At 29.3% G+C, this 26,506-nt stretch overlaps 1 protein-coding gene across 1 annotated transcript; it reads left to right on the forward strand.

The window, feature by feature from the left end:
* The first annotated feature begins 19,801 nt into the window (after nucleotides 1-19,801).
* Nucleotides 19,802-25,729, forward strand: LOC119601037 (DNA replication licensing factor Mcm5). The gene is made up of 4 exons (XM_037951721.1): nucleotides 19,802-20,124; nucleotides 20,189-21,299; nucleotides 24,661-25,482; nucleotides 25,548-25,729. Exons 1-4 carry the CDS (start codon nucleotides 19,964-19,966, stop codon nucleotides 25,662-25,664), a joined length of 2,211 nt encoding a protein of 736 aa, XP_037807649.1. The 5' UTR covers nucleotides 19,802-19,963; the 3' UTR covers nucleotides 25,665-25,729.
* Nucleotides 25,730-26,506: the final 777 nt, after the last annotated feature.

Below are 26,506 nucleotides of genomic sequence, written 5' to 3' on the forward strand. Positions count from 1 at the left end.
ACTATCAATAAAGCATTAAATAAATTATCTAAATTTTCAGTTCTAGTGCTAGTTACTTCAAACATTAAAAATTCTTTTTTTAAGAGTTGATTATATGATGTCTTGGACCTTTTACCTTCAGACATTACATTTTCTATAGCTCGGTTAAGCTTATCTTGAAATGGTTCCATTTTATCCTCAAATTCAATTTCAGAGTCCGATTCTGTATATGGTACTAAATTATTTTGGAATAATCTATTATACAAATTTTCTCCAAATGCTAATATAGTTGCTTTCGATGAGTTTTTAAAAATTATATTTTAATTTTGGATGCTTTAAATAACTCGAAATTTTTTAAATATTTTAATAGCGTTATGATTTCTACGTTCCGAAATTCATTTCGTAAGAGCATCAATTATTTTTTTTTTTTTTGATATAAGATTATCTTCTGCAATTAATTTTTTAAAAAGTTGCTCTATTATCGCATCTGCTTTTAAAATATTCGCATCACGACGACTTAAAGCATCTACTTATATTTCAATTGGATATAAAACATTGTACAATGATTCTAAATTGTCGAAGTTATCATCAACGTCTTTTTAATACAATTTTTAATTTTTAGAAATGATTCCATCATTGCTAACAGTGAGTTCCGCCGTGTTTTTATATCTAGACAGAGTTGTAATTCTTTACCAAATTCCGTTTTAACATAAGTTTGCAACGTTCCGTTTTTTAATGGACTTCGTTTAATACATTTTATATTTTTTCTCACATTGTTTAAAACACTGGAGTATTATATTATATGAGTTATTTTCTTCAGTTTCGTCGAAATTGTCAGTGTCATTGTGTTTGAGACAAAGTATTCCACATGCTGGACTTTCACTAATGAACTTTTTCATTACGTTTGGTCCATCTGAAATTGTAGAAACAATATGTTCTTTTAGGCTTTGTATTCATCAAGTTTTGTTTCGACATTTTTTCTTAATTTATTAATTAATATTATTAATATTTGCGATGATCGTTATTTATTTGTTCGAAATAATTCAAAATGAATTTCATTATTGTAGTTTCCCATTTGGGAACAGCAAATCCTTTTCTTGCTAATGATTCTGGGATGAATGAACTTCGTGTTATAGTTCTTATTGAAATTCCATCAAACGCAGCTAATTTCGACAAGGTTGCATTCAGGCCATCACTTTTAACATACTCATCAATATTTCTTTGTCTTTTGATGGGAGGCGAATTTTCAGCATCGATGTTTTTGTTGTCGGACTTTTGATCTAAATGATGAATCTTTGCAAGATGCTTCACTAATCCACTTGTGGATGAACCTTTATATGACAGTATCTTCGGATATAAGTTGCACTGTGCGTTCCTTTTGAAAAATAATTCCACACAAAAGATTTCTCCATTGCCTAGGAAGTATTTATTATATGTTAGTATTAATACTTGACTGAATACTAGTATAACTTGACAAAATTGTGCATACCATTACATTTAGTTAAATTCTACAATTATTATTTTTTTTTAAATTTGTTTATATGAATTTGCAAGATAAAATGTTCCTTTGAGGAGAGTAAGAATGAGATTAAAATTGCACGCTCAAAGCGTAATCTGGCTTTCCGTGCCCTCAGGGAAGATAATTGTGAATATAATCGAAACATATACCGAATTAATCGGAACAAACTTAAAAGTTTAATAAGGAGATATCGGAGAAATGCAAGTATCAACTTCTTTTCCAATTGCAATCAAACACAGTTCTGGAATAGATTAAGATCTGAAGCGGCTATTGCAAGTAAATCTGAATCAAGTATAGTGAATGTTGAGGAATTTAATTGTAATTCAATACTACCTCCCATTGTTGATGAAGGATGTTGGAATGTTATTTTCTCATCTAATATGGGGTTTTCCTTTAGAACAGTGGATGAATTGGAAGTATATAATGCCATGAATAGTATTAAAACTAATGCTGTAGGATATGATGGCATACCTATTAAATATTTGAAACTGATTTTTCCTGTTATAGCAAATCCTTCAATTTTTATTTTTAAGAAAATAATTACCACATCTGAATTTCCAAGCATTTTGAAAATTGGAAGAATAGTGACGGTTTCCATGATTAAATCCCCAAGATTAGCAACTGACTTTCGGCCGATAAGTATACTTTCCTGCTGTTCAAAAATCTTGGAGATTTTATTGAGGAATCAAATTCAGGAGTACCTAGGAGAAAAGGTATTGTTAAGCACTTTCCAATCGGGATATAGGAAAAATTATAATACCACAGGACTTACTTTAGGAGTTGTAGAAGCTTTACGACATAATATGGATATGAAATTTGAATCTTTAGCAATAATTTTGGATTATTCCAGAGCGTTTGACTCCATAAGTCATTGTATGTTAATAACAAAGTTATTAAATTCATTTAAATTTGATAATGCTGCTTGTAAATTATTTAGATCTTTTCTTACTGGTCGTAGTCAATTTACGTAGGTTGAAGAAAGAGTGTCTACAATTTTAGAAATTTTTAGAGGTATACCTCTAGGCTCTGTATTAGGACCATTGCTTTTCATGATGTATGTTAATGATATCTTTTCGCAAATACATTTCTGTACATGTTATGTCTATGCTGACGACATACAGTTGGTTGCATGTGACAATGGACGTGGTGTTGATTATTTGACGGTAAATGTTAACAGGGATTTAAAGCGCATCATGGAATGGTCAGATTCAAATTATTTAAGCCTCAATCCGACAAAAACTCGCGCTATAATATTTTCAAATAGTATTCAATTAAATATTGGACTTTATTTGGGAGATAACCCTATACAATTCGTATCTTCTTTCAAAACTCTTGGTATATACTTGGATAATAAATTAGATTTTAGGGTCCATATTAACCACATTATAGCGTCCATATCTTTTACATTTTATTCATTAGGTTGCTTACCTTTAAATGTGAAAAAGCAGTTAGTTTGTTCTGTATGTTTACCTACTTTTCTCTACGCAATAGAAGTATATAGCGGTACATCCCAACACAACATGGATAAATTAGAACATTGCTTTAACAGAATAGTTAGGTATATATGTATATGGACTTAGATATCGAACGAGAATTACATCTTACGTTATATCACTCTTTGGCTGTAATTTTCAAGGTTTTGTTAATACAAGGTTGTTACTTCAACTATTTAAAATCATGAAAACGGGCTGTCCGCCTTACTTGAGAAATTTGTTGCAAATTGGTACGTCTTCACGAACACATCCATTAGTTCCTCCGCGTTATAATACGTTGATTATGAAGAGGTCATTTGTTGTCAGATCTATTGGCCTATGGAACTCTACAATACCGTATGCCGACAGAAAATTTTCATATTTCATAAAAAAGTTTAAGAATTTATAGTTTATAAATTTATTACAACTATTATTTTTGACTACTATCTTTCGATTTTGCCGAAATCTACTTAAGAAGTATATTTTGTTTGGCATGGGAAATCTAGTTAAAATCAAATAGATTTGGCTCGAAATCTCATAAGTACTAGATTTCATAGTGTTGTAAATGGGCTATTACACTTAATATTTTTTGACATTAAAGAAAGTTTAATTTTTTCTAATATTTCTCCATATTTTGTTTGACATAAAAAATTTGAAAAAAAATGAGATATATTTTCATTAATGTTGTCCTATTATTAAATTTTGTCGATATTTTGATTTTTGTCTTTTTTAGATAGAGGGTATATATAAGTTTGTCGTTCCGTGTGTAACACCAAGAAATATTCATCTAAGACCCAACAAAGTATATATATTCTGGGTCTTTATGAAATTCGGAGTCGATTTAGCTATGTCCGTCTGTCTGTGTAAAACACACGTTAAAACTAAGCAAAGGAAATTAACCAAATTCACCCAAAATATTTATTATCCTAAGCAGTTTGGTATTAAAATCAGCAAAATCGGTTCACAACGTAAAAAGTTATGAGTAAAAATTTCAGACTACCTCGAAAAAAATTACGTTTATTTCATGATTCTTTTGAAGTTTTCTCAGAAACTACCAAAGATATTTCACATATTATTTTTTCAGGGCAGTGATCAATTATGTTCAACATCTTTACAATCGATCCAATGTTTCCCATAGCCCCCATACAAAGGTATATATTCCCGGAAATTAGTTTATCGTTAATAACTCCCGCAAATATATCGGTATCAACACAAAATTTTGTGTATGCAAATATAATATAAACAGAAACCATACTATCAACGTAGACCCCAGTCGGTCCACAATTGGTCATAGCTCCCATATAAGGTCCACTTCCGAAAATCACCTAAACGGACATATCTGATTGTGATAAAAATCGTGTTAAATATGTTTTATGTATATACAAATCATTCTACCAACTTCCGAAAATCATTTAAAAGCTCATATTTCATTGTCAAATAAAGCTATCTTAATAAAATTCGACACAAATATGTTTAGTCTAAATATGAATCACTCTACTCCGGATAAGCCCATAATTGGTCATAGCTCCCATATAAAGTCCCCTTTCCGAAAATCACTTAAACGCATATATTTCATTGAATTATAAAGCTATCGGGATAAAATTCGACACAATTATGTTTTGTATACATACAAATCATTTTACAAATTTTTTTACGGATCGGTCCATTATTGGTATAGCTCCCATATAATGCCCACGTCCGAAAATCACTTAAACGCATATATTTCATTGAATTCTAAAGCTATTGGGATAAAATTCGACAAAAATACGTTTTGTGTACATTCAAATCATTTCACCAAATTTTTTACGGATCGGTCCATTATTGGTTATAGCTACCATATAAGGCCCACTTCCGAAAATCACTTAAAAGCACATATTTCATTGTCAAATAAATATATCTTGATAAAATTCGACACAAATATGTTTTGTCTTTATGTGAGTAATAATAATAATTGGTCATAGCTCCGATATAAAGTCCACTTCCGAAAATCACTTAAACGAATATATTTCATTAAATTCTAAAGTTATAAGGATAAAATTCGACTTGAGTATGTTTTGTGTACATATAAATCATTCTACAACTATTTCCCCGGATCGGTTAATTATTGGTCATAGCTCCCACTTCCGAAAATTACTTAAACGTACATATTTCATTGTCAAATAAAGCTATCTTGACAAAATTCGACACAAATATGTTTTGTCTTTATATGAATCACTCTACGAAATTTTTTCCGGATAGGCTCCCATAGAGGGTCCACTTACGAAAATCACATAAACGTATATATTTCTTTGAATAATAAAGCTATCGGGATAAAGTTCGACTTGAATATGTTTTGTGAGCATATAAATCATTTTACCAAATTTTTTCCGGATTGGTCCATATATGGTAATAGCTTCTATATAAGGTCCACTTCAAAAAAATCACTTAAACGCTCATATTTCATTATCAAATAAAGATATCTTGATAAAATTCGACGCAAATATGTTTTGTGTAAAGTCATAGCTCCTATACATATAAGGTCCACTTCCGAGAATCACCTAAACGCACATATTTCATTAATTAATAAATCTAATGTAGTAAAATTCGACTTGAATTTTTTTGGCATATAAATCATTATACTAAATTTTTTTCTTATCGGTTGATAATTGGTCACAACTCCCATATAAGGACCATTTCCGAAAATTACTCAAATGCACATTAACAATCAAAGTTATCGGGATAAAATTCGACATAAATGTGTATTTTGTATATATAAATCATTCTACGGAATTTTTCTTCCGGATCGGTCCATAGGTTGTCTTAGATTCCATATAAGGTATACTTCTGAAAATCACTTAATACCACTTAATTCGTAATTAAATGATTATATCCGGATAAAATTCAAAATAAGTATGTTCTGTGTACAAATAAATCATTATATTTAAATGTTTTCAAACTGGCCTATTAATATACATTTTTCTCGACCTAATTAAAATTAGTTTGACATATGCATAAATGTTAGTACCCTTAATACGGAAACAAAAATTTTGCCAAGTAATCTAAAAATTAGATAGTTAAATGGGTTTCAATAAAAAGTAGCTTGCTGGGTATTTAAGATTCGGCATAGCCGAATATAGCACTCTAACTTGTTAATACTACTAATAACTAACAGATACATTTTCGAACTAAATTTTTTTTATGGAGAAATCTAGATTTGGATCGAAATCAAATGCTATGTTTCCACTGGCTAGAAATCTACTAGATTTGCCTTCAAGGTGGAAACACTGAAGTTACTCGTGTTTGATATTCGAATTTTCGAAGAAATTTTGTCATTTTATTTTAGGCGGTTATTTCGTAAATCCCCTGCGTTGAACGCATCACCTACACTTCGCATTCAAAAGTGAACGCTTTATCAAAAATGTAAATTTTACAAATCACTTCGTTATTGCGTTGGGTTATCACCTTTAACGTCTGAATTGTGTCTTGAATTTAAATTATTAATCGCATATACAAACCAATTATCAGAATCACAAACCCTTATATAATATAAAAATACATTTTTGACATATATATATTTTAGTCCAAATGACTGAAAAAAATGGTTAATTTGAACAAGACCAGTTTTTCCGCTATTTAAGAATTAAACTGTATTGGAACAATTAAAATACATTGTGGTTGATGGTATTAGTGTTAGACATATGATTTAACATAAAATATTTCTGAAGGAAGCTTTTTCTACATACGGAGCTACTCGATCGCGTATTAGGTGAAATCTGGATTCCATCTTTATTGATACATTGGAGCACCGTCGCCGAGTTCTATCAATATTACAATGGAATGACTTTAGCTATTAGTGCACTAATTTCAGAGAAGCGAGTTCCATTGTAATATCAATAGAAATACATACCAATTTGCGTCCTTTCCCGTGCGAGGTCGAGTAGCTCCAATACCACAACTTTTCCATAAAGATAGCTGTTACATGTACATAAGAGTGAACATTTCCACGTAAAAAATTTATTTTATTAATTTATTCAATAAAATTTCAAAGCGAACGCTTGAATAAATTAGGTGTTCGATTTGAAGTTTCAAGTGTGTATTTTTCAGGTGATGCGTTTTATAAAATATCATTTTCTATAAATCTTTCACAAATAACGAAGCTTCTTCACTTGTTTCAACGCAAACAATCACCTGTCATAATGAAGTGTTTTACAAAATACAAATTTAAAAATTGATAGGTGAAGTGAGGCGTAGGGATTTACGAAATTAGGCCCTTAATATTTACACAAAAAAGTTAATTTGAAATTAATCATTAAAAATAAATATATAATAAAGGTTGTAAATGTATAGATTTATTTCTTAAATGTATAATTTTTTATTTCGAAAATAAATGTAATTTTTCGACAAAAACATTAAATTTAAATGGAGCCTATAATTGTATTTCTTTATCCGAGACACAACACAGTATTGCATATATGTAAATGAAATCTAGTAGATTATACCCCATTTACACTACATCGAAATCTAGTCGATTTCAATCGAAATCTTTCTTTAAATCTTTACCATTTACATTTCGTATTTTAGACATTTAGGAAGATTTAATTTTTTCTAATATTTCTCCAAATTAGAAGGAAATATGGAAAATTTACTTGAATTTTATTTAGAATAAAAAATAGATATTAAAAATTTATTTTTTGATTTTTATTTGTTTGTTTTGTTTTTCTCTTTTTCTTGTGCAGCATCGTATTTTTTTAGTATTATTTAGAAAAAAAATCTAATGAAGATGATTTTGTTTTGAATGGGAAATCTAGTTAAAATCAACTAGATTTGCTCGAAATCTCATAGGTACTAGATTTCGCTGTAGTGTAAATGGGATATTAAGTAGATTTGGATATGTCAGAAATGTATGGCAAATCTACATGATTTCAACTAGTTTTGCCCAAATCCACATTACCCCATGTCCATATTCGACAAATCTATGTGTTTTGAGCAAATCTAGTGGTTTTTAGTAGTGCAGCTCTGTTTATTCTAAATAATTCTTAAAAAATACGACGCTTTACAAGAAAAAAAGACAAAAATCAAAATATCGACAAAATTTTATAATAGGAAAACATTAATGGAAAGTTGATTTAAAAAAAGTTAATGCAATTATTTAATATAAATGAAATATATCTCATATTTTTTTCTAATTTGTTATGTCAATCAAAATTTGGAGAAATATTAAAAAAAACAAGAAAGTTATATTCGGCTGTGCCGAATCTTATATACCCTTCACCATAGTGTATTTAAAAAATATCAATTTTATAAAATTAAAATGAATTTTATTTTCCCCACTATATCATTATTATAACAGACATCCAAACATACGAAACTGAATACACTAGGGATGCCAAACGGGACTGGCTTTTACAAATCCCGGAATTTTTCGGGATTACATAAATTTAATTATTTTATACACGAAAATCTTAAATCTTCATGTTTGTGAAGAAAATTTTTTAATCTTGTGGAAATTAATCGATAGAAGATAAATTTAAATTAAAGCAATCCAATTAATTCCAATTCTTAAATAAAAATTTTTAGAATATCATAATTTCAGAAATTTGGTAACTACGTACATACTTCCTAAATAAAAACAAGTAGGAAAGTATAGTCGGATATGGCCGACTATATGATACCCTTCACCATGGGTATATTTTAAAAATTATTTATTTTTCATAAATTTGTTGAATTTTACCTTAATTTCGATGTATTTAAGCAATTTATTGATAAAAAACTAAATTTCTAAAAGAGGCTTTATGTGGGAGCTAGGGTCAAATATGGGCCGATCCTCAAAAAATTGGGAATAGGGATGTAATAATTTTATATAAAGGTTAGTTATGCTGAATGTCATCGCTATACTAATGGTTATAAGTAAGTTTTTGGACGTTTAAGGGTTCGTATGGGGGCTAGGGTCAAACGACGGCAGACTCAGAAAGTGATTCTGAGTTGATCGGTATACTTTAAGGTGGGTGTAGGACCAATATTTGTATGCGTTACAAACATCAGCACAAACGTATAATACCCTCCCAACTGTAGTGGTGTAGCGTATAATAAATACAACGTTCAATCCTTCGAATATCAATTTAGATCATAAATGAACCTTTTCTTTGGAAAATGTTATTTACATTCAGAACAATTTAATTTACCTTTACCGTTATTACTCAGATTTGTAGAAAGCTTGAAATGCAAACCAAAGAATATAAAGAAATTGGGGCTTGTCAGTTGGTACCTAAAGGAGTTGTCATTCGGTACCTAACTCTAAGAATGTATTGGTATAATTTTTGTATAAGTATTGGAGCTCCAACAACTTTCACCACTGTTTCCCACATAGTTGCATAAAATCGTACTTAAACATTTAAGGAAAAATATATCACATTTAAATTTCTACTTTCGCAAATTTTTAATTTTTTTTAGCTCACATCTTATTAGTAAATATTTAATTAATATATTTTTCGGACTTTAAATCTCTTTTATTTGAAAAATTTAGTTGTTTTTTAAATTTTTTTTTATTTTCTATACCAAAATTTACAACTTCGTTTTTTCAATTTTAATTTCAACACACAAAAATTAATAGTCAAAAAAATTAAAAAAATATTTTTTTCGTTTGTTAAAAATAAAAAGATTTCGGTTTGTTAAATACGGTAAAAGTGTGTAAAAAAATATAAAATTTTATGAGTATGTGCAAAAATGTCTTACAAGTCCTATTATACTGATGTTTTCGCGAAAAAGTTTTGAAGTATTGTGAGAGAAGTAAGTTCTCACAAGTGTGTTGAATTTACACAGAACTCGTCTGTGAAGAGAAGGAAATGTTATTGTTGTAAAACAATGTCATAGTCCAACTTCTTATTATTCTTTGTGCAAAACCTTCTAGATATCATTTAAAAAATAAATTTTATATTTGACTGTGCCGAAATAAAATAAATATTCCGGTATGTGATGGAATTCGAACGATTTGAAATCAATCGATTTGAAAAGGTATGATGAATTTCGATCGAGGAATGGTTTATTATTTTCTTGCAAAATAATACGCAGACAACAAAATACTTTCCATTTAAGAGAATCAATTTAAAAAAATATGATAATTTGTAGATTCAAATCGATTCTATTTTAAAAGTGAATTTCATCAAATAGCTGCTTGTAATGCATTGATATTAATATTGGTATCAAATTTTCAGAGGAGGTCCTTTTAGGATTTCTTGTGTTAATTTTGGTCCAAATTTGAGTCTACTATAGACAAAGAATGTGTATGCTTTTTGGGTCTACGACGAAATGAAAAAATAAATTTGAATGTACTATATCGAGGGACTATATTCAATAGTCGCTATCTGTCATTTTTATGAAAATGAGATTTTGATGGCAAAATATTCAGCAAACTATGGCGCATCAGTGATATAAATTTCAAAGAAAAAAAAAATATTTTTTGGCAATTTTATAGCATTTTTTAAATTTCTCTATCTTAAAAAAAGAAAAATTCTGAATGCAAAACTCTCTATCTTATCCAAAAATTGCTTCAAACTCGATCCCTTTGGATAATTTTCTGTTGCAAAACAAGTCTTCTTAATAATTTGGACATGCTGAACACAAATCCGTCAAAATATTTAAAATCGGTCTAATAGTTTTTGAGATATCGCTCATTATGATACTAATTAAATCAATTTTATTGTCGTGTTTAACCATATAACTTTGATTTTGGACCAAAACATTATAATCTGTTGCTTTTTCAACAATTTGGTTTCTTTTCCTCCATTAAATTGTATAAAATATAATATTTATTGATTTTAATTCAAATAAAAATTTTATGTTTCCATGAAAAACTCTCTATCTGTTGGTTGAATGAACATCTTCGTAGAAAAATAAGCTCTATCTGATATAAATTTGTGAATAATTTTGTAAATAATGCAAAAATTAAAATTCTTTTTATATAATGGTTTAGAATATGGTCGTAAAAATATATTGTAAAAGAAAAAATTAAAAAATCTTCACGAACTAGCGAAATAAACAGTTTTTTTGCTCTCCTGAAAACTTGTATTATTTTAGATAGAGACTATTGCATATAGTCCCTCGATATATGGTATCATACCACTATAAAAAGTAAAAGGTTCAAAATGTACAAGATTAGCTGTGCTGAATTTTGTTCTGGATAAGTCAAAAATAAACTAAGATCGTAATTTTTAAGCGAATTGAATGAAATTATGGCTCAAAAAAGAATTTAAAAACAATTTTTAGTAACAAATCCCGGGATTCATTTTGTAAAATCCCGGGATTCGGGATATCATAATCCCGGGATTTATTTTGCAAATCCCGGGATTCGGGATTTTCTAATCCCGAAAAATCCCGGGATTTTCGGGATCGGGATTTCCGGATTGGCATCCCTAGAATACACCAAGAAAACAAACAATATACACAAAGTAAATTAATAAAGTAGCATCACTTGAACAGCTGACTATTTTTTTTAAACTAGATAAATGAAGCAAATTGTCAAAGTTTGTTTTGAAAATTGTTAACATTGTTTACGTCGCCATTTTTAAATTGTGTTTTGCTATTTGTTAAAATTTGTGAAAAGTTGAAAAAGTGAATTAAAAGTGGTTTTAAAGTAGTTTAAAAGTGTAATAAATTGTATAATATATAATAATATAATTAAATCGTTAATATTTTTAACTTAAAAGTAATAATTTTTATTTATGTTTTGTTCACATTGTTGTTCAAGGAAATTTTATTTTGACACAATCTTAAATTATTCCAAAAACAAAATACATGTGGTTGTTGTAGATGTTGTTGTACAACAAGAGATGTCGCTACTTTATTAATATACTTTGAATATACACAAGGCAATGAAACACACAGACATCCAAACATACGAAACGAAGTACACAAAAAATAAAAACAAAATACACAACGCAATGAAACAAGCAAACATCCAATCATACGAAGCTAATTACACAAGAAAACAAAAACAATATACACAAGGCAATGAAACACACAGGCATCCAAACATACGGAACGAAATCCTCAAAAAAAAAACAAAATACACAACGCAATGAGTAAGCAGTGTTGTTGTTGTTGCTTATTTATCAATTTTTAGAAATTTTCAGAGATTGTATCGGTCCTTAGATCCTCACCAGCAACGATTTTACTGACCATTTTGAAGGAAGCCAATTTTCCAAGGATCTGCTCTACCGATTTTTTGCACGGAAAGATTTTTTCAATCCCTACCATGTCTCCTACCATATTCCAAGGAGTTTTTGGCGTGACACTCCTTAGATCCTATACAGTTTATCAGCAACGATTTTACTGACCATTTTGGAGGAAGCCAATTTTCCAAGGATCTGCTCTACCGATTTTTTGCACGGAAGGATTTTTTCAATCCTTACCATGTCTCCTACCATATTCCAAGGAGTTTTTGGCGCGACACTCTTTAGATCCTATACAGTTTACCAGCAACGATTTTTCTGACCATTTTAGAGGAATCTAATTTTACAAGGAACTATAGTTCCAAGACTATATATAGTCTTGATTCCATTTTGTGTTTCCCACCACTTTCCATTGAGTTTTCCATGTTATTTTTTATTAGATAAGCAATTTATTTTTCCCCTGTGGTGTTGCCACTTAATTCCCAAAAACTCGAATTTTTTCTCGGCCGTTGCTATTTTTCGTTGCTATCTGGACGGACGTTAAAATGTTCTATTTATTTATTAGTTCAGTGGGACCTCGATTTTCATTTGGTCGGGACCGGAAGCATTCTGTATAACAGATTTTCCCGGTTAATTGAGTGCCAATTTTGGCTAGTTTTTTAATAGATATTTTTATTAATTAATAAATTATTTATATAAAAACGAAATAATTCAAGGATTTTATATTCATACATGTTTCAAAAATTTAAAAAAAATAATATTGTCAGAAAACAGTAAACAGTAGATAAGGATTTTATGTTATGTAATTTCTAAAAATAATCATGGTATAAAAAATATTAGAAGGTAGTTTCAATTTCTATTTCTGTCAGCCTGATTAACCATCTGACAATAAAGGCGATTTGAAGTTCATGTTTAAAGTAATGCTACCATATTAATAATATTTAATTAAATTGTTCATACATTTCAAAAAATATATCAAATAAAAATATTTTCTTTTAAACAACAAAATAATTTTCAATCAAAATTAATGCTTCAGAATTATGAGCGAAACATGGGGAATACATAATGAAGGTTTACTGCGACAATTTAATACATTTTTGGGAGAACAAGAAGCATTCCAAAGAAAAAAATCTAAAGTGCTCCATATGATGAGAAATTAATTGGCATATTTTAATACCATACTAGCCGCCATGAGAAAACAAAATTCAGGTGCAGACACGAGCCTCATCTTCCAGCAATGACATTTTTCGGTGTTCTTTTTCTCAAGAATTGTTTCTTTATTATTGAATTTGTTGTATTGTGGAACAAGCCATTTACGCATGTTAAGTTTAATAAACCCATCATCAAAAAAGAAAGTATCAATCAATCCTTTGGTAATACATCGAAAAAGTGGTTGTAGAACCTAAATTGTATACATATGTATATGAGTCCTATGATGACCATCATCAAAAAAGATAAAGTATCAATCAATCCTTTGGTAGTACATCGAAATAGTGGTTATAGAACCTAAATTGTATACATATGTACATATGTATATGAGTCCTATGACGATCTAGACATGTCCGTCCATTAGTTTAATCATGATAGTGAAAGTGATTGGTCCATTATATGACCGTTGTCAGAAAAAGCATTACTGACAATATTTAAGTAGACACGGTTGTTAGACATTTTACTGCCAACGTTGTAAGATCTGACAACCGTGTACACTTAGCTTAGGATTCGAATTTAACACACATTCTGTTAACTTAAAATAATAAAAAAGGATAATAGGAAAAGAAACACTAAATCGTTTACTGTTCATCTTGTTAGTACAAAAAATAGTTCATGAACGATTTAGCAACTCGATTCTTGTGCAAAAATACATAATTTGTAAATTTGCTAAATCTCATAAATTCCATTAAAATTGTTATTTTAATAAACTACACATTTTTGTTTAAAAACTCCTCAAAGTCTTTTTCTAGATGTGGCAACGCTCCCTTTGAATATTTACAAATAAAATAAAGTTCAAAAATCTCCATTCTTGTCAAACAAATAAAATTGAAACAACCTTCTATTTTTGAAATCATGAAAATAATCATGTAATGTTGTTTGTTTCTTATTTTCCATAAATAAAATTATCAGAAAATGTAAGTGAGAAAATTGGGTAGAAGCAATAGAACCATTAGCTTACTTAATTAAAAAAAGCTTCCAAAATGCAATAAAGTAAGGCAGTGGTTTTGTTAATTTTTAAAGTTCTGGTATATCTTATTAGTATACTTACTTAGAATGCATACTTTATTGGTTATTTATTATGTCGGTGTTGCAGAAAAGTTTTAGAAAATTGATTTTTGGAACTTATTTCTAAATCTGGATAATTTTTGATATTTTATCATAATATTCATCTGTGCGTCCATGTTAACCTTGTGCGCACGGCACAGCTCGCCATTTTCGAGTTAATTACCAAAATCATCCTCAAATGGGGCAAGTACGAAGCCTATTGGAAATACTTAAAATCAGTACATTGTTATACATTTCCCCATATAACCGGACTTTTCGAATTGGTTTTGTATAAGCAAAAAAGTGTCAAGATTGGGCTAAGACTTTTAAGTTGAAAATATTAAGGATTTAATTATATTATTAGATATTATACAATTTATAACACTTTTAAACCGCTTTTAACCGATTTTAACAATTTAAAAATGGCGACGTAAACAATGTTGACAATTTTCAAAACAAACTTTGACAACTTGCTTCTTTTATCTAGTTTAAAAAAAATAGTTACCTGTTCAAGTGATGCTACTTTATTAATTTACTTTGAAAAGATGATAATGTGGAAGATTGGTATATGATACGACTTTTTTATTTCCATATTTGGAATTAGCACAACAAGTAACACCAGGATTAGTGAAAATTATTTTAAAAGTTTTTTCATCGTTGGCCTGTGTTATTATTGTACCAATTTTATTTAGAAAACTTACTTACGGTGACTCAAAATCGGCCATGATTTTTATAAATTTAAAATTAAATAAAAAATAGTTTTACAACCCAAAGAAAAATTAAATTTTCCTTCATGCAAGCTTGGAGCCAAAGAATAATAAGTTGGACATTGTTTTACAACAATAACATATCCCTCTCCACACAGACGAGTTTTGTGTGAATTCAACACGCTGGCGAAAGTCCGACTCTCTCACAATACATCAAAACTTTTTCACGAAAATATGAAGATAATTTACCTTTTTACACCTTTTCTTACACACACAACACATTTTTTTGTTTTATTTCGCATTTTACAGCGTTAAATAGCCCGAAATACTTTTATTTTTTGTAAACGAGAAATATATATTTTTTAATTTTTTGACAATTAATTTTTGAGGAATTTTAATAAAACTAAAAAAAACTAAGTTGTAAATTTGAGTATTAAAAATGGGAAATAAATATAAAATAAACATAATATTTTGCAAATATAGGAATAAACAAATTGAAAAATGTATTTATTATATGTTTACAGATCAAATGTGCAATAATAAGATTAAAAAATCTGTGAAAGTATAAATTTAAATGTTTTATATTTTTCCTAAAATTTTTAAGTACGTTTTTATGCAACTATGTAGGTTTTAATTCAGTGGTGAAAGTGGTTAGAGCTACAATACTTATAAAAAAATTCTACCAATACATTCTTAGAGTTAGGTACCGAATGACAACTCCTTTAGGTACCAACTAACAAGCTCCAATTTCTTTATATTCTTTGCTTGGTGTACTCCAAGGTATATTAATTATAAGGTAGTGTTAACAGAGCAGCTGATTGTTTTTTGGTAATACACTTTGGATTTTTTATATGTAGTTTGACAGTGTGCTGGCACTTTGAAGTGTAGGCATGCTGTCAAACTCCATATATAAAAAATAAAATGAATTCGCTCCGTATTTCTGAATTCGCCGACGACACTACCTTATAATTAATATATCTTGGTGCACTCTAATATACATCTATCCAAGGCGAATTCAGATAAGGTGGTGGCAGTTCGACAACAACATTTTACGTGCATTTTGTTTTTGCATTTGGTACGCACTGATGTCAAAAACCGTAAGTACGGCGAAAAATTTCTATATATTATATTTTATAAAAAATAAGCATACAAATTTGTGAAGAAAATATATCCGAAATAGAATAGTGTTTGTTTCAAATGAAAAATTCTATTCCAGCAGATTAATTTGCAAAACCTAAGTTTGGCTTGAAATTATATAAAATTATTATTTTTTTTTTTTTGAAAAATAAATGTAAAAATTAATAATCAAATTATATTCAAAATGAAGAAATCTTTGTTGCAAATTGAACATTTTACTCCGGCGGTGCAATTTTCAAAATTGTTAATTTGGCTGCCGCCGGGCGGGTAAGTACGTCATAGGTTTTGGTATATACAGTATTCCGGAACGGAATTTTTTAGTTTGTTACATTTTATAGATTTCAAAATTTCTTCATAGAAGTCAGCTTCCGCTGGGCGGTATGAATATTTCATATGGGTTTCATTATATAGTGTTCCGGAAGAGAACTTTTTAATAACGTTATCTACACAATATAAATATAAACAAGTAAGAGTGCTATATTCGGCTGTGCCGAATCTTATATACCCTTCACCATAGTGTATTTAAAAATTCATTTTCCCGACTATCATTATTATAGCAATAGCAAAACATAATGAACAACAACAACGTTAAACGAAATAAACACACAAAAAACAAAATACACAAGGCAGTAAAACCAACAGACATCCAAACATACGAAATTCAATACACCAAGAAAACAAAAACAATATACACAGGGCAATGAAAGACACAGCCATTCAAACATACGAAATTGAATGTACCAAGAAACAAAAACAATATACACAAGGCAATGAAACACACAGCCATCCAAACATACGAAACGAAATACTCAAAAAAACAAAAACAAAATACAAAGGCAATGAATAAGCAGTGTTGTTTATTTTTTATGAAAATTTCAGAGGTTGTCTCGGATTTTTGCTTATATCTCCGTTGTTTATGAACGGATTTTGCTGATTTTAAATAGGAAACTTCTCGAAAGCATGTCTGATAGAATTATTGAAGATTTGGATTCCGAAGATGTCTGGGGTCTTCAGAAAACTGATTTCAACAGACAGACAGACAGACGGACATGGCTTAATCGACTCCGCTATCTATAAGGATTCAGAATATATATACTTTATGGGGTCCGAAAATTATATTTTGGAAATTACAAACGGAATGACAAACTTATATATACCCTTCTCACGAAGGTGAAGGGTATAAAAATTAGTATGATTTAATTTATTAGTATTTAATAAAAACTATCTTAAATAAAATTTGTATTACCAATTATGCTATTATTTAAATAAAATAATATTTGTTTATGCTATGTTTCCACTGAGGCGTTTTAAGCAAATTTAGTGGATTTGGGCAATACTAGTTGAAATCATGTAGATTTGCCATACATTTTTGACAAATCCAAATCTACTTAATCTACTAGATTTGATTTAAAACATGTCGAAAATGTATTTTTTCGAACAAGATTTGCTAATACAACACTGCGTTGTGTCTAGGATAACCTAGAGGCTATCCATTCAAGTTGAATGTTTTCATCGAAAAAGTGACTTTTCATTTTGAAATAAAAAGAGAAAAAATTATAATTTTAAAATAAGTGGCATTTAATAATAAAATGTATATTTTTACATCTGTAATTTTGTATTTTTAATGTTTAAATTTAAAGGATATTAACATAACCATCGTTGTATCAAAATAAAATGACGGGAATTGTTCGAAAATTCGAATATCGGAAACGAGTAAGCTCAGTGGAAACACCTTGATGAGGTTTAAGCAAATCTAGTAGATTTCAAGCCAGTAGAAACATAGTATTATTATACATATTTCAAAATACTAACGAAGTTTTTCTCTGTTTTTTAAATATAAAAATGTAAACAATAACAAACTGACATTAGTGCGTACCAGTCAAGTCAAGAAAATAATAATCATCTGATTGAATAACACCACCTTATATGAATTCGCCTTGCATCTATCTATCAATCGATTTTAAACCCGTGTCTATATTAGCCAAATATTTATCACGATACTTGACAAAACGTCGGCAGAAAAATTGTTAGTTTATGTTTATGCATAGGGGTAACAAAATGCTGATTTTATCACGACAACTCACAGATAATTTTATTGAAATAATGCAAAATTTTATAAAAACAATTAAAATTAAATGCAAATTTTGAAAATAAACACTAATTTCACTAAAACTTGTGTTAAAAATCAATTTTAATTGCACAAAAACATATTCTAAACAAATTTCACAATAAAATGACGTTTGTTATCAAGACAACGTTGTCTAAACAATTGTTTAAACAACACTGTCATAACGACGTTATAATGCTAATAAATGCCGTCTGTACCTGCTAATTTTTTATCATGATAACAATTTGACGTTTAGCATAATAAATATTTGTCTAATATAGACATGGGGTAAGACGCCGACCCAAGGTATATTAATTATAAGGTAGTGTTAACAGAGCAGCTGATTGTTTTTTGCTAATACACTTTGGATTTTTTTTATATGTAGTTTGATAGTGTGCTGGCACTTTGAAGTGTAAGCATGCTGTCAAACTCCATATATAAAAAATAAAATGAGTTCGCTCCGTATTTCTGAATTCGCCGACGACACTACCTTTTAATATATCATGGCGAAACTAATAAGGTGAAGTCATTTCAACAGCTGATTGTTTTTTTGTCCATGGAAATTTAGCCCGAAGTTGTCAAACTCAATATAAAAAAAATTCTCTCTCAAACCCGATGCTGTCAAACTACATATATAAAAAATTTCATGAATTCGCCGCAAAATGAAATGACTTCACCATGGAAATTTAGCCCGAAGTTGTCAAACTCAATATAAAAAAAATTCTCTCTCAAACCCGATGCTGTCAAACTACATATATAAAAAATTTCATGAATTCGCCGCAAAATGAAATGACTTCTCCTTATAGTCTATTCGCCTTGGTTCATACCCTGAGAGCTGGTCAAAAAAAGTAATTATCAAAAGCTTTTAGTTTCGCCTTTACGTCAAATATTTGATCAATGGGCATTCTACATCTATTCTGAAAAATATAATTTGATTACCATATTCTTGGAATATGTTAATATATTTCGATTTTGTTTTAAATAATGTATAAAATTGGCTATACCTAGTGTGCTTTGCTACCCTAAAAGCAATATATGTAAATAAAAAACCCATTTAACGATTTTGAAGATTCTAACTACAATTTTTTATTGTAATCTATGAAAAATTTGAATAATCTAATAGTTTCCAAGATATACGAAATTGTAAATAAAATAAAAAGTTTCCTATAACCTCTTCCAGGCATACAGGAATACACTGTGAAAAATTCAATAAAATCTGTTCAGCCGTTTAGTAGTCTGTAAACTTCAAACATACAAACAAACATACATTCACTTTTATATATATTTATATATAAATTGATAATGATAAAATTTATGTAAATTTAGGCAAAAATCCTGTTTTAAAAAATCGTCAAATTTAGAGGTAAAATCTTCAATAGATAATTTTTGACACTGAAAATCGTCAAAATGACGATAAATCGTCAAATCTGGCAACAGTATTCAGATGTCTGATTTTGGCGGGAAAATGTGTTTGTATCAAAACAAATGTATCAAAAGTAACTCGCATATTTCTTTGAGAAGGCAAAGTTGTTGGTTGTGTTTGTTTCTGTAATTTATATTTGCCAAAGACAACATCAATATTTGCAATTTTAATTTGTTAATAAATTTTGAAATATTTTACCAAGTAATAATATATAACCATGGACGGTTTTGATGAAGCTGGTATTTTTTTCTCCGATAATTTATTGGGCGATGGACAGCAGGGACAAGATGGAAATCAAATTAATATGCAAGCTGTTAAAAAGAAATACAAGGAATTTCTTCGCACATTTAATGAAGATAATTTTTTTTATAAATATCGGTAAGTCATTTAATTTAAAATAATTTCTCTATGAATACCTACCTATTTCTCAATTGAAATGCAGAGATACTTTGAAGAGAAACTATCTTAACGGACGCTATTTTTTGGAAGTGGAAATGGAAGATTTGGCCGGCTTTGATGAAACATTAGCGGACAAACTTAACAAGCAGCCAACTGAACATCTGCAAATATTTGAAGAAGCTGCCAAAGAAGTGGCAGATGAAATAACTGCACCTAGACCCGAAGCGGAAGAAAATATGCACGATATTCAGATATTATTGATGTCTAATGCTAATCCCACAAATGTGCGTGATTTAAAATCAGATTGCGTTTCAAAGTTGGTGAAAATTGCCGGTATTATAGTTTCTGCTTCGGGTATAAAAGCCAAAGCTACTAAAATGTCTATCATGTGCCGTTCTTGTCATACTGTAATTCCTAACCTTAAGGTGAATCCTGGACTTGAGGGATATGCTTTGCCTAGAAAATGTAATACTGATCAAGCGGGTCGTCCCAAGTGCCCGTTAGATCCTTTCTTTATTATGCCTGACAAATGCAAATGTGTGGATTTTCAAACTTTGAAACTACAAGAGTTGCCTGATTATGTACCTCAGGGTGAAATCCCTAGACATTTGCAGCTGTTTTGTGATCGCTCATTGTGTGAACGTGTGGTGCCTGGAAATCGTGTTCTTATACAAGGCATCTATTCGATCCGCAAAGTCGGAAAGCCTTCGCGTCAAGACGGTCGTGAAAAAGCAGTCGTTGGCGTTAGAGCTCCTTATATGCGTGTTGTTGGAATTACTGTTGACACAGAAGGCTCAGGTGCAATATCCCGATATAGTAATATCACTAATGAGGAGGAGGAAACCTTCCGTCGAATGGCTGCTTCGCCAGATATATACGATCGTTTATCCAAATCTCTAGCTCCAAGTATTTTTGGCTCCGAGGATATAAAAAAGGCTATAACATGTATGCTTTTTGGTGGTTCACGTAAACGTCTTCCTGATGGACTTTGTCGCCGTGGTGATATAAACGTTTTATTGTTGGGTGACCCTGGTACTGCCAAGTCTCAGTTGTTGAAATTTGTGGAAAAAGTTGCTCCAATAGGTGTTTATACTTCGGGAAAGGGTTCGAGCGCTGCTGGCTTGACAGCTTCTGTTATGAAGGATCCTTCAACGGTATGTTACAAATTTGTTTGCTTAATTTTTATTTAAAAAAGTATCCACAATCTGGTATGTGGTAGATTTCGAACGATTTGAAACTGTGTGTTGTTATTTTCTTGAAAAATACTGCACAGACAACAAATTACGTTCTATTTAAGATAATTGATTAAAAAATGTTATAAAATTTTATTAAATACTCTAAAAATTGAATAAAAACTAGACAAAAATGGTTTTTGTCGACTTTAAATCGATATATTCCAAAAAAATAATTCAATTACATACCTGAATGTCCAATTAATATATTAGAAACTCTAACTCTCTAAGCTCCCTATGAAGGTAAACCTTGAAATAAGTCTTAATATCGTCATCTGGCCGTATTTTTCATAAAAAAAGTCCTTAAGACTTCTCATAAAAATTTTCCCTTATTTGTTTTAATTTGTCCGGAAAAGTAGCTATTTCTACATTCTTACCGACATACCTAGTAAGTAAAATTGTTTCTACAGCATGTTTCTAACAGGAACACAAGTTTATCAAAAAGTATCTACAACAACTTTCTAATTTAAATACATGTGTATTAAGAAGTATCTAAATATATTTTGTTTAAATGCTACCCACATACATGTATCTACAAATTCGTTCATAAGTATAAGGACTTTCCAATTATCGCTAGATCATGATCCTAATTTTAAGCAATAAATTTTGCTTACAATTAATCTAAACAGTGAAAAAATGTTGATCAAAAAATATTTTTCAATAAATGAAAAATTTTTTGTTTATTAAATTACAACACACTTGATTTTTTTAAATTTTAATTCTCTATTCTCATATACAATGTTAATCACAAGTATATTCAGATGTAATGCATAAAATGTTATTAAAAAAATATCCAGATTTTATATACAAGTAAATGAAATTGTAAGTAACACAAAGTAAAGCACATAACATTGGTTACAATTCCGAGTACCCAGAAAATTTTCTGTGGGAATATGCACAAAAAAAAAAATATTTTAACCAAGGACATTATAACTTTTGTAATAAAATTTAATAAAAAAAGATCTAACGATAAATGGCTTTCTATGTATGTATTGATGTAAATAAATAAAATAAATAAATAAATTTTTCCCTGTTCGAAATTGCAAAATTATTATTCCTGCAAAAAAAAAAAAATCGGAAATTTTAAAAACAACTTTTTATAAAAATATATTTCAAATCAATAAAAACTGTATATGGGCGACCGTATAACACATAAATTGGTTGCGCAATGGCTCTGAATTATTTTAAATTTTTTGCAAATATCGGAAATCGGATGAAAATTTTAAAAGTTATTACAAATACTGTTTGAAATGAGCATAAGTCCGAAAGCTTTTTTTCTTTTGTTTATTTTATTTTTTTTTTTTTAATAAATATTACGAAAATTACAAAACCATTTTATGTTTAATTCGATTAAACATAATGGAATTTACCATCGAGAAACAAGGTAAACTTCAGAATTCCAACTTTATATTAAAAAAATATGTTTAACATTTTCAGCACCAAAGAATATCTTTATATTAAACATATTTTTGTTCCTTCTGATGCAGAAATGGATTCTGCAACATACCTTTTTGTTTTAAATTTGTCCATTTACTTCGATAATTACTTAGAAAAAAGAACATGAAAAGAAGTGAAAAACAAGTAGAATTACTCCACGCTGAAAATAATCCATTCTTAACTTTACGAAAAAAAAAATCGTAACTACTATTTTCGTAATATTTGCAAAAATTTCGTGTATAAAACGAAATATTACACCCTGTAACAATTTTGAAAAAAAAACTTTCACACATAAAAAAGTTTATATGCACGTGAAACTAGAGTCCATTTTTAGCAATTCTGCATACTCCTATTTTTCAAATTTTAAAGGAGTTACAATTTCAAATGAATATTTTAAATATTTATGTATGTTATATGATGCTAATACTGATATCAAATGAAAGCTGGTAAACTGTACATTATATCTATAGGGTCTTATTCATAAACTTTTATCAAAGGTTTATAAATCAAATTTTCATACAAAATTTGTACTATAAACCTTTGATAAATGTTTACGAATAAGGCAGATAGTATTTATTTCGAAACAAAAATTTTTAACAACTTTTTTATTACAAATTTTCTTTAAGCCTTCATTTTTCTTAATTCCTGATGAATTGAAATAAATAATATTATTTTGAAGCAGAGGTTCTCAGCTTCACGTGCTATGATGATAACTTCATTAAGTACCGACACCATATTATTATTAGTATCAAATTTTGTATATAAATCTTTTGTAAAATCTTTTTCGTAAATTTAAGCAAAATTATACATAATTATATTAATTGCATTATCATTAAGTAATACTACAACATTTTTTATAAAATTTAAGGAAAAGTAATAATAATAATTTTTCACGAATTATTTTCATAAAAAAAGGAAAAATCAGTTTGGATAATAATTTTTTAACTAAAATTAGAAAAATTATTTTAAAATGAATATTTTAATAATATTTGTTAAATTCTATCATATTTATTCAAAATTTACATTTTACAATTTATGTAATTTAATTTTCCTAAGATTATTTTGCATTACACTAAAATATTTCGTACGATTTCGTATATGTATATTACGAAACAACGAAAGATTCGTACAATGTACGTAATTAGACATGGATTATTTTCAGTGCATGGAAGTACTGAAAAAGACAAAGGTTTAACAAAGGCTTGTCATAGGAGGGATGTCCTTTTTATTTGATTTTAATTTCAGTACTTCTGAAGTCATTCTCAAGAAGTAATTTTTATGTTATTTTATTGGAAGTTATATGGAAGCAAAATTGTAGTATTCTATAATACAATGAATGAATTAACATTAATAAGTGAAATAGACACATTTGTCCAATTCACAATCGATGTCGTATCGTTGTAGCGTTATATGTCATAAAAATTTTTCAAATAAAATTTTTTGAAACAAAAACAAATCAATAATAAAAAAATTACGACATACTACGATACAACCGTACAACACCGATTGTGAATTGGACAATTGAATAGAAAATCCCAAAAATAACATTTTTTAACTCAAAAAATGTCAGTACAAATATATCATAACATAACATATCTTTAGTTTTGAAAAAAAAATAGAATTATTTCCGCTTCTTCGGATGTCGTTAAACTCCCATAGAAGGTAAATAAATTCACTTAGTGCTACTTTTGAAGTGGTGATAAGTGTTATTCTTTTGGAAGTACATACACACTTCGTTTTATTTTTGCTGGGTACATTACTTAAGATACATAGTTTCATAAGAAACGGCACTGCTATTCTTATCATAACAGTAATATTCATTGTTTATTTTTAAATCCATTTTCAGCGCAATTTTGTTATGGAGGGTGGCGCTATGGTATTGGCAGATGGAGGTGTGGTTTGTATTGATGAATTTGATAAAATGCGTGAAGATGATCGTGTCGCAATTCACGAAGCCATGGAACAACAGACCATATCGATTGCCAAAGCTGGCATTACTACCACGTTGAACTCCCGATGCTCTGTGTTGGCAGCAGCCAATTCCATTTTTGGTCGCTGGGATGATACTAAAGGGGAGGAAAATATTGACTTTATGCCAACCATTTTGTCTCGTTTCGACATGATTTTCATTGTAAAAGACGTCCACGACGAATCCCGGGATATAACAATGGCAAAGCACATTATAAATGTACATCTATCGTCCAATAGATCAGCTCCTGTTGAGCAGGCCGAGGGTGAAATTTCATTAGCTCTCTTTAAGAAGTACATTCACTATTGCCGTACTCACTGTGGACCACGGTTGAGTGAGGATGCTGGTGAAAAACTAAAAAGTCGTTATGTTCTCATGCGCAGTGGTGCCGGGCAACAGGAAAAAGCTGCCGATAAACGTCTAAGTATTCCGATAACTGTTCGTCAGTTAGAGGCCATTATTCGTATTTCGGAATCACTGGCCAAAATGCGTCTGCTCCCGTTTGCTAATGATGAACATGTTAATGAGTCGTTACGACTTTTCCAAGTTTCTACATTGGATGCTGCTATGACCGGTAGTCTGGCCGGAGCTGAAGGATTTACCACAGAAGAAGATCAAGAAACTTTAAATCGTATTGAAAAACAATTAAAGAGAAGATTTGCTATAGGATCCCAGGTATCAGAACAGAATGTTATACAGGTAATATACTATATATTATTAACTTTTTCAGTTGTAATTTCACAGAATGATTTTTATAATTTTAGGATTTCTTGCGCCAAAAGTACGAGGAACGTACCATTCTTAAAGTAATACATACCATGATACGACGTGGAGAGTTACAACATCGCATGCAACGTAAAATGTTGTATCGTTTATGTTAATTTTATAAGTTTATTGTTTTTTCAAAGTTATTATCAAAAATACATACATAAATACATTCTTACAATTTTATATTTTTTTTCACAGACATACCGTCTCCAGGTAATGACGTGACCTCTAAAAATTTACATTTTGATTTACTTTATCCTTTATGTCAATAACAACATACCTTTAACCTTTCTGTCATTTTCATTTTATGTACTTCGAATATGTTATTTGTAGTGACTTTTCTACAACTCTTTCCTCACTTTTAACTGTGTTTTCATTTGTAAGGCAATATTTGGTTTATAAAAGCTAAAAATATGTAATCGCATTTTAAGATGTGATTAAGATGTTGTTTGAAAAGTATGACATCAATTATTTTTTGCTGGACACATTTGAATATTATTGTTTTTAAGACTTTCTGACTTGAATTTTATGTTCATAAATTCGGGGTTTTTGACAATAGAGTTTTAAATTTGCTACAACATATATTTGGATGCAATCGACTATTTCTAATCTAAAAGTCGATTTTAATGTGTTGTTTCTAGATAACGTGTAAGTAGTTTGAGTTAAAATTTTACTTGTATTTTGTTTTTGTTACAATAACAAAATACAAGTAAAATTTGTGCTCAAACTACTCGCTCGTTATCTAGAAACAACACATAAATATTTTGTATGTTACGTACTTTTGCATTTCAGGTGATGATACAATTTATTTTGGATTTTAAATGTAACAAAAAAAAAAAAACGAACATTTTTTGTCAAAAATAGAAACTATCAGTTTTTTATACCTGTCTGTTCTGTAAACCGAATCCGAGTAAATTTCTCGTTTAAAAACGAGTTCCCATAATTTTTCTTGTTT

Source organism: Lucilia sericata, unplaced genomic scaffold (genome assembly GCF_015586225.1).
Source record: "Lucilia sericata isolate MDLA Ls3-8-SP2 unplaced genomic scaffold, ASM1558622v1 Contig000138F_arrow, whole genome shotgun sequence".
Classification (NCBI taxonomy): domain Eukaryota; kingdom Metazoa; phylum Arthropoda; class Insecta; order Diptera; family Calliphoridae; genus Lucilia; species Lucilia sericata.

Bases quoted from the DNA above. Each gene is read 5' to 3' on its own strand.
- LOC119601037 (XM_037951721.1), top strand. From the start codon at position 19,964: ATGGACGGTTTTGATGAAGCTGGTATTTTTTTCTCCGATAATTTATTG. The intron at 20,125-20,188 runs GTAAGTCATTTA...ATTGAAATGCAG, and splicing joins AATTTTTTTTATAAATATCG to AGATACTTTGAAGAGAAACT. The intron at 21,300-24,660 runs GTATGTTACAAA...ATCCATTTTCAG, and splicing joins TTATGAAGGATCCTTCAACG to CGCAATTTTGTTATGGAGGG.